The sequence below is a fragment of the Etheostoma cragini genome, chromosome 17 (assembly GCF_013103735.1).
Source record: "Etheostoma cragini isolate CJK2018 chromosome 17, CSU_Ecrag_1.0, whole genome shotgun sequence".
Classification (NCBI taxonomy): domain Eukaryota; kingdom Metazoa; phylum Chordata; class Actinopteri; order Perciformes; family Percidae; genus Etheostoma; species Etheostoma cragini.
In genome coordinates this window covers 24,744,568-24,754,738 of record NC_048423.1, presented here as the reverse complement: position 1 = coordinate 24,754,738, position 10,171 = coordinate 24,744,568, and the positions used below count along the sequence as shown (strand labels likewise).

General features: G+C 40.0%; 1 protein-coding gene and 1 long non-coding RNA gene across 15 annotated transcripts in view; one reads left to right on the top strand and one right to left on the bottom strand.

The window, feature by feature from the left end:
- Positions 1-2,946, top strand: part of col13a1 (collagen, type XIII, alpha 1) — a 125,913-nt gene extending 122,967 nt beyond the window's left edge. For all 14 annotated transcript variants that reach the window (XM_034898311.1, XM_034898318.1, XM_034898316.1 and 11 more), the window contains one exon: positions 1,652-2,946. In XM_034898311.1, the coding sequence (XP_034754202.1) occupies positions 1,652-1,684 (33 nt within the window). In that variant the 3' untranslated portion in view covers positions 1,685-2,946. The remainder of the gene's footprint in view (positions 1-1,651) is intronic.
- Positions 1-4,115, bottom strand: part of LOC117960426 — a 10,218-nt gene extending 6,103 nt beyond the window's left edge. The window contains exons 1-2 of the long non-coding RNA XR_004660151.1: positions 4,030-4,115; positions 1,271-1,273 (exon numbers count right to left, since the gene is read on the bottom strand). This is a non-coding gene — a long non-coding RNA (uncharacterized LOC117960426). The remainder of the gene's footprint in view (positions 1-1,270; positions 1,274-4,029) is intronic.
- Between the last annotated feature and the right edge of the window lie 6,056 nt (positions 4,116-10,171).

Here is a 10,171-nt window from a genome sequence, read left to right as displayed (position 1 = left end):
TCTGAAGTCTCTTTATATAGACCTTAGTGGTCCCTAATACAGTATCTGAAGTCTCTTTATATAGACCTTAGTGGTCCCCTAATACTGCATCTGAAGTCGCTTTCCCAAAATTCAGCCTTGGTGCAGAATTCCAGCCCCTATGTGCCATTTCTGAAGCTGTAGCTTTTGAAAAGGGGCATGATATCTCTCTCTTTTTCATGGGTGGGCAAAGCAGAGAAAAGTAAGGGTGACCTTGCCCCTTATGAGGTCATAAAGGGCAATGTTACCGATTCCAGATCGGCCCACCTGAGCTTCCAGTTTCTCAAAGGCAGAGCAGGATACCCAGGAATTGGTTCGCACCTATCATTCATTTCTAGCCACTGGGGGGCCATGGTCAGGCTGGGGGAACTCATATTAATGTTAAAAAAACTGGTAAAGTGAAATCTTCTTGTCATGTGACCGTTAACAATTAATAAAAGCACTTTAACTTAGTGCAGGAAACATTCACACACACTGTGACCAAGGCAACCATACAAGGTGCCACCTTCTCATCAGAGAAACATTCACACACACTTACACTCCGGAATCAGTGTCTTGCCCAAAGTACACTTTGACATGGGACTGCAGGGGCAGGGCGTGGAACCACCAACCTTCCAATGGGAAGGTGAACGCAGTTTAGATTTTGGTCGCAGTTGTTCACTCTGAAAATTAGATGACATCATTTTGATAAAGTGTATCCAGCAAATCTTTAAAAAAAATACAGACCAAAGCACATAAAAATGTACTAGTACTATCTAGGCACTGAAAGCTCTTGACTTTGACTTTAGTTTCTTTTTGCAATGATGCAAGCTAATTAAAGAACAACTGGATACATTTAGTTCAATTGTATTTAAAGTGTCCAATAACAACATAACTTATCCCAGGACATTTTGCAGATAGACCAGGTCTAATTTACGAAGGCCCAACAATTCCCCCCCAAAACCTCCTTTGAACCGGCAGAATCCTCGGACAGACCCTCGGTCTAGGTGAGCGGCCATCTGTCCCGACTGGAGCGTGTATTAAATACTTCCCCGTCCTCTCGTCTTCTCTCTCTTGTGGTAGACCCAAGATGATCGTGTTTGGTTTAAAGACATGCCAATAAACCAGAGCACGTTTTTCTGGGTTATTCTTTAGGCGCTTTAAAACTCGTATATCACGATAATAGCCTGCCAGAAGTCCGAACCATCCAAAAAATACTTTCACTCTACAAAATGATCGGACCACAGTTCCACTTGATCCGGTACATATCCACCAGCTGTTTGGTCCAGACCATGGTTTTACATCTGTAATTTTGGTTTGGATCAAACTAAAATAATGTTAAACTAAAATGTTAAACTAAAATCAAGTTAAGTATAAAAGCACTCCATGGAACCTGAAAAAATTAAGACATCACAATGACACCCTAACACTGCACTCAAACGGTATCATCAGATATTTTCAATAAAATCTTCAAAACGAACAGTGAAGTGCAGGCGGTTCTAGGTTTAAGAACTGAAGCTCAAATCATTCTGGAAATGCACTGGACATCAAAGACTAATTATAATAACCCTTTATGCATTACATTTTCCAATATCCATGTTTCTTTTACTTGTATTTCTGAAGTGATTAAACTGTATTCACACATATGTTTAAGGGTCAACATCCTTTCCAACTGGCTAAGAAGTAGGACGACTAGAGACTGTCTCCATGCCGCCACAGACAGCAGAAAGGGAACTTGAAGACATTTGGAGATATCTTTGAGTTTTTACCCAAACCTGGAATTGGCATTTCAACGTTTTTGCCAGGAGGCCGGACCCAGGGCCAGTAATGTCCGAGGCTCGGGTGGCAGTGGTGAGCACATTCACTTCAATAAGACTGGGAAGTAGAGGCGTTGCACCATCCTTGAGTTAGTTATTGAAGGCTCTATGGACAGGACAGCCATCGCAGCCACAGGGAGACACTGTACCTACCCTTGTGTTTCTTTGATCTATTTAACTCCCGGTGAAAGTGAGGCGTGGACACTTTGGAACATGCTATTCGTTGTGTTTGACGTGACATCGACACTGTAACTGTGATAAAGAATTCAGAGCAGCTCACATAGCAGGTGGATGTCATGTGTTTCCAAGAAAAAACAAAGGGAGCCCCTCTTGATGATTCCTTCTTGATATTATCTCACTCACTGCCTTTTGCAAAAAAAATCCCTTTACATGCAGCTATGACATTTAGTTTGAATGATTGTGCTGTATAGGAAATACTTTGAAAACCAGCATCCCACATCATGCCTGGTCACATATATATTATTCTTTCTTTTTTATGTATTGAGGTGTTAAAGGACACCATGATTTCATGCTGTAATTGTAAGTATTGTACAATATAAGACAAAGGATTGTATGTATAAAAGTACTAGTTTTTTGTAAATAGATTGCATTGATGAAACATGATTTTGCATATAGAGTAAGCAGCAAAATTCTCAAAGGGAAGTATTCGTTTGTCAACTATTTTCATATTTGCATGCTGTACATATTCAGTCTCTACCACATGCAATCAAATAGGCTATTGCATGCAAACACAGTATTTTTTTGTGTGACTCCAAAAAAATGTCAAGTTAGTCTTTTTATTGTTTTATTGCTCTGAATACCAATGGACATTTAGTCAAATAATTTTAAAAAACAAACCACAGAAACAAAAAAAAACTATATTTTAACAGCTGTAACTGTACATGCAAATAATCTGAAAATGCCCTTTGCCAGTGTGTCATATTTTCCTGTTTCATTGAGAATCAAATGTACAGAAGCATTCCTTATGTCGCATTGACAGCTGCCTTGTAAACAGACCTGGGTCAAACTGGCGTTTCCTTTTTATTTTCATTTTTTGACTTTTTGAGTTCAGTTATTGAAAGAAATGTAATCCTGTTTCATGGTGTTAATGGCTGCCTACAAACGTGCCAACGGAGACTATTTAGAGAGTGGCATTTATCTGTTCTTCATTTTTAAATTTTATGCAATGAAATAACGCTTTATTATTTAATACATTTTTTTGTGTAAAAATACAACTTTCAAAAGCAAAAGTACAGTGAGCACAAAGCACTGCAACTGTAGAAACCGCAAGCAAAAAGACAAACGCCATATTTGGTCGATTTGACTGTGTTTTGCTGGTTTAATTGTCTTTTGTCCATTGACCTGTCTGTTTGTCCTTTGTCCGTTGACTTTTGTTTTCTTAAAGTGACTATATGTAACTTTCAGTTGGTGTTGATTCCAGCTGCCCCTTTGGACAAAGCGGTAGTATTTGGACCATACCCGCTGTCCTAAAGTTCTAGGAGTTAGCATTACTATAGTTGCAATGAATGTTTTTCTCAGACAGAAAATCATGAAATCAAAAGAAAAGAATGATGCATCGTTGCATTTCCAGTGATTCCCACGGTAACCTAACCTACTTTGGATGTATCTTGAGCTACACCGGGTCTCCCTGACACCGTGTAACGAGCCAAAGCATTAAGAGATTGTTGTAGCAACCATTGTAGTAATAACTTAGATTAATATAACGCATTATGTGAAACCCCAAGAAGCTTTACACAAGTACAGGGGGAAAAGAAAATACTAAGCCAACACAAACACAGAGTAAAAAGGAATAGAATGTCCACGCTAAATGGAAAAAGAATGTAATTTAATCTAGGCTACAGACCTAAAATAACTCATTTGTGTTATTTTGCGAATAAAATAGACATATTTCATATCTCTGGGCCAATTCAGGGACGTTTTGGAATAATTTACAATCCCGCAATTGTCTCCATTTGTTGTAAGTCCGTCTTTCACTTTCCCTTTTAGCTTTTATTTGTTCTTCATTTAATGTCCTCCTTTCCTGTCCCAGTATAACTACAGCAGATAACTTACAAAAAGAAAGAAATCCTGCGACCTTTTACCTGGCAGGATACTCACTAAGAAAGGCTTTTTTTCCGGTGTTACGGTGAAATCGGTGACCCATCAGAACGTGTGCTCTGTAGCGGCGTCTGCTTGCCGAAGATCCTTCTGGGACAAACATTTAAAAGTTACATAAAGTCACTTTAACTTGAAATCCCCTGAGCTCTCTCAACCAGCATACAACGGCACCGGAACTTCAATTCACAAAAAGTGACCTCTGAATTTATTTGCTCAATAATTGTGTTGTTTAAAGAAATCATTTTAATAACAACTTTGCTGTCAGGCAATGTAGCATTTAACCACTAATTTATTTCAAAGATACACTCCCTGATTGTTTTTTACAGAATTCAACCTTGCCTCTCCAATCCCATCCCTTCATCTTCAAAGCATCCAAAGTCAATAGAGAGGGAAGTTTGGGTTTTTATTGGGTGCTGTGACAAAGGAGGGGACTGTATCTGTGATATTTTATGTTTTAAGTGCTCATATTATGCTGTTTGGCTTTTCTCCTTTCCTTTACTGTGTTATATATCTTTTTTGGGCAAGTTATAGGTTTTCAAAGGGAAAAAGACCCGCGCAAAGGGACTTACCATGTCCGACAGAAAATACTGTTCACAAACTGCTCATATTCATACTCTGATTCTGACTGGTTAGTAGTCCTTACCTAGGTACTGTCAGGGCCCTCATACTCTGCTTCTGACTGGCTAGTAGTCCTTCCCAAGGTACTGTCAGGGCCCTGATACTCTGCTTCTGACTGGCTAGTAGTCCTTACCTAGGTACTGTCAGGGCCCTGATACTCTGCTTCTGACTGGCTAGTAGTCCTTACCTAGGTACTGTCAGGGCCCTCACACTCTGCTCCTGACTGGCTAGTAGTCCTTACCTAGGTACTGTCAGGGCCCTCATACTCTGCTTCTGACTGGCTAGTAGTCCTTACCTAGGTACTGTCAGGACCCTCATACTCTGCTCCTGACTGGCTAGTAGTCCTTACCTAGGTACTGAGCATGTGAGACTCCCAACAAAGATGGGAAAGAAGTGAGATGTCTCACTCTGTAGCTAAAACAGAGAGCTCAACACACAAGAGGAGCTGCAGCAATGTGCAGTACGAGAAAAAAATATATATTTTTTTTAAATAAACCACATTAACCTATTCTGGTACAACCTTTAAATCCAATTGTGAACCTGAAAATGAGCATAATACCAGCACTTTACCTGCAGTTTATTTTCTAACCTTCACATTTCTACTTTGCACAGATATGGAACTAACCCAGTGTTCTTTAGAGAAAGAAAACAAGTTGTTCATTTGCTTTATTTACTTTGGTTTGCTCTGTCCTATAGTCCGATATACTGTGGCCTATGGAGTTGAAACTGTTTGCTCTTTATGTAATACACTGCAAACAAAGCAGGAATCACTACCTTTTATTGCATGACTTTGGGTTACGGAATATAGGTTTTATGTCAGTTTATGAGAATATAATTTTTGATTAACCATCAGCAACAGGTTGTGAACCAGACAATGTGTTTTTAGTAGCGCTGAATCCAAACTAAGGCATTATTTGTATCAATTTACATGGAATATATATACTTTTTTGGTTTTGTATCAAAGATGTGCAACATGTGGTTGGTGTGACTGACGTGTTAATGCCAGTCTGTGCACTGTTTTTACTTCACTTGATGAGTTCTCCGGGCAATCCATAATGCACTCATATATACAGTATGACGGATTCATATATACTGTATATATGAGGCCAGAAGTCTGATGGTCCAACTACCTTTTAGTTTTAATCAAATATTTCAGTCTGACATCAGGTTTGTATTAGCTGATTTTGGTTTCGTTCTGTTTTGACTCGCTCCAACCAATCAGAATTGCAAGATTTGTCCCCCCAATATAATTATCAGTCACCTCAGAAGCCATGGTAGCAGTTGCTGTGTTTCGTTCAGATTCTATATGTGTGTTGTGGCAGCAATGGGCCTGCCGGTAGTTGTGCTTTAATCAGAGCTTAACAAATATATTTGGTTCTAGTCTATAGCCACGACGTTTCACTTCTGGGATTGCAATTTCACTCATTTCAGCCGGATGTCCATCCCCGTCCTCTGTCTCTGTGTTGGCGTTCTAACTTCTGGTGGATTTCTGAGGATTTTGGTTATCTGGTCCTCAGATCTCTGCAGGGTAAATCCAGACAGCTAGCTAGACTATCTGTCCAATCTGAGTCTCTGTTGACGACTAAAACTACTTCTAAACCTGAACATGTTCCATCAGAACAACTTCCTTCCAGAGACTATTTAGCAGTTTAGCCCCGCCCAAGACGATTGTGATTTGTTTAAAGAAATGCCAAAAAAAAACAGAGCAGGTTTTTCTCCCATCCGACATACCCCCCAATAATCACGTTTTTATTAACTAGTATCTACCTTCCACTCTAAGCACTCATGTTGTTAAACTTCATGCCTTCTCTTTTCTGGAGTTGTCCTTGTCCTGATATAAGATGTGGTATTATGTTTCCCCACCTCCAAGATGAGTCTCTTGTTGTCCGTGGTGTTGTAGAGGAGACATTAGATATTGGGGGGGGTGTCGCTGTTTCACTTCCTGCCCGGCTGTTTGTCCCTGGCTCGTGTGAAAATAGACCTGACGACGCCAATGTTTAGTAGAGCGGAGAGCTGCTTCATGCATGCTTCTGGGACGCGGCTGGTGGAACATCAAGCATCGACTTGAACAGCTGGGTTTGTTCATGGGGGACGCAGCGTCTACAGAATGCAGCACAGGTGGAAAATACAGGTGACAGTAACTATGTAGCTCCGAGGCCACGCCTCCCTCAGTCATCGCTATTTCACTCCTCTGCACTGTTAAAATGTGCTGGGACTGAGGGTTCTCGCAGAATTTGAGGATGTATTCACCTTTAAGTCCACAAATTGTTGAGTGCATACCTGAGTGTGTGTGTAACTCATCGTCAGTTTGTAGTCGGGCAGTTGGTTCAGTTGGTGTCTCTGACTGTCTTCGTCTCCACAGCGACGGTGGCTGAAGCTCATTGGCCAATGATAATAACAAGTCACAGTAAAAGCCCCACATTCATTAGTATGCATCATGTACTCATGCCTGACAGTGCTCTTCAAGTGAAGTGGAAAGACATTCTGGTTTGTAGTTACAGCAGCAGTTGCACTTATTTTCTTTAGGTCACGTTTTTATTTAAATTCAACGTGAAGCTGAATTAAATAGAAAAGTAGAAATTTTGATGTATTACTTGTTTTCAGTTAGAAATTCTGTACTACAATGGAAGAGGGCATTATACAGAGTTGGCATGCCATTGCTTTGACATCTTTCTTTCCTTTGTTGGTAATGGAACATTAGATATACTGTTCAGTTGATGTGTTTCGCACATTCAAAGGAAATGCTCCAGATCGCTGCCACAACATTGAATTGAGATGTATAAGTTTATTTTGTTTTGAATCCATGTGACTTCCACAGGTGAGGTATTCACTGCCTCCACGTGCTGAGTTGCTGTTAGTTTAGTGGGTTACACTTTACTTGAAGGTATCTACATAAGAGTGACATGACACTGTCATGAACGTGTCATAAAACAGAAACACGTCATAAACGTTTCAGACATAACTCGTCTTTTAGTAAGTATCATTCGGTTTTGTCTTAGGGTGTATGTGTCGTGATAGTGTCATGTGTTTGTCACAGTGTCATGTGTCATGACAGTGTCATGTGTTCGGCACAGTGTCATGTGTCATGACAGTGTCATGTGTTCGGCACAGTGTCATGTGTCATGATAGTGTCATGTGTCATGATAGTGTCATGTGTTTGTCACAGTGTCGTGTGTCATGATAGTGTCATGGGTCGTGATTGTGTCATGTGTTTGTCACAGTGGCATTTGTCATGATAGTGTCATGGGTCATGACAATGTCATGCCACTGTCCTGTGTTTGTCACAGTATTATGTATCATGACTGTGTCATGGGTCATCACAGTGTTATGTGTGCGTCCCAGTGTCATGTGTCATGACTGTGTCATTGTTTACGACTGTGTCATGTGTCATGGCAGTGTCATGTGTTCGTGACAGTGTCATATTACGCTTATGTTCAAAACTTGAAGTAAAGTGTTACCTTAGTGCAGTGTCAGAACTGAATGTTTATACGATAATGATATTGTTTTTGTTTTCCAATGGAATTTATTTTTACTTTTTATAATCCAAAGATGGCAGCTGTCGTCACTGATTGCCCAACAGATTCACTGTTCAGTACAAGTCAACTTTTTAAGCAATTTGTCACTGACTCAGAATAAAGATACCTATTTTCAATGGAATTCATTTTGTGTGTGATTATTTGCATTTGTGTCTTTGTTGTTGGATTTAATTGTGTTTTTGACTATTATACCTTCAGTGAAGCATCTCCTTTCTTACTTATGACACAATCCTATTTCCAGAAAGAATATCAGTATTTTACAATTCTGCAAAACCCTAATTAACATTTCTTACATTCAGTGCCAACATTGATAAACTTTCTCTCTCTCTCTCTGTCTCTCTCTCTGTCTCTCTCTCTCTCTCTCTCTCTCTCTCTCTGTCTCTCTCTCTCTCTCTCTCTCTCTCTCTCTCGCTCCAAAGAAAAAAGTATCTTTAAAAGATCCGTCCAGAGTGTAATATCCCTCTCTTAATTTCAGCTTAAGAAAAGAGAACATCAATGCACTATGAAGGGCCATTTCAGTCCAAAGATTTGCAACAACACCAAACGTCATAAAACGCTACAGGGACAAGCTGCAGAGGTCTGAACCGGCCCGTCTCAGACGGACTCAAGCCAGCCAGAGGTGTTGCCACCGACTCAGGTGGTCACATCTCAGTGAAACCTAATGTAAGGCACGTTACCTTTTTCACCCAATAGCAGAGTCAGCTGGTCAAGTCCAACCTGTTCTCCCTCCCAACTCATAAAATACTTTATACTAAGATGCTTGGGACCTCTAGCCCCCCCAGTAAGAGCGTGCACCCCACAAAGACGGAGTCCTTTGCAGTGGCTCAGGTTTGAGTCCAACCTGCGGCCCATTACAGGGATGACATGCAGGAAGAATGTCATCCCTGTTAGGAGGAAAATTACATTCTAATAGTGAGCTTCTGTTTTTACCTCTTTTATGGTTGATCCTTACGTGCTTCAATCTTTTGTGTCTTTTGTCTTATGTACAGGACTAGATAGTTAGATAGATAGATAGATAGATAGATAGATAGATAGATAGATAGATAGATAGATAGATAGATATGCATTGATCCCAATAAAAAGGGAAATCTTAGTGTTACACCAGCAAAATCAGTCACAAAGCACAGATTATAAATATGTAGGAAATACTAGGATACAATATACATACATAGCCTGCAATATATACATAAAATAGGGAGATGAGAAACGTGATGAGGCACAAGGCAACCATAAACCATCTCTCCCTGCACATTCTATCACTCCTTAGCAGTGGACACAAACGGGATGTTTAACCTTGGGCTGAATGGTGTGCGGGGGGGGGGGGGAGAAGCAGGTTGGCACCAGACTGGCTCCTTTGTTCAGGTTGTCTCTCAGAAATGCTGAGTCATGTTAACACAGGGGTGCACTTACATTCTGGCATGTATCTAAGCCAGTTTTTCTCTTCTACCTCGTTGAAGACTTCTCCACATCGTGCTGCTGTGCTGTGTGAAATTAATATTCCTTTACCTGCAGGTGGAAATAAAATACAAAGACCTTGGTTTCAGTTTTCAACTCTCTTATTATCTCTCAAAAACACTAACTGCAGTTTGTTACATACAGAATAAAACTAGTATTCATCTGAGTGGTGGAGTTCCCACACAATATGTTTTCTTAATGAAACTTAATCAATCAAATACATTGGCAGATTGAACAGCTTTTAGAGTGTCAGTCTCTGTAATTCTGCCGTTAAAATTATGGTATTTTTTTTGAAACTGTGAGTAGTTGCCAGATTCAGTCCAAATAGGAAAAAGCATCATTATGTAATGTAATATAACACACACCCCGAACTGTGTGCCTTAAACTGACTATGGTATGTATATAGTTGTAGTGCTCCAGCCAGAATTAACAAATGAATATGGTACCAAGGCAGAGTTAGACACAGAGAGAAAAAAAACACAAAAAGGTTTTTTATTTTAACATTTTATCCAAATACTAAATACAGAAATAGAACAGAACTTTTTGTTTTCAATTTTCTCTCCCTCTCTCAATAAACTGTCAAACACCACATGGCCACCAGGGGTTGCCAGACCCTTCAACTCCATCAGC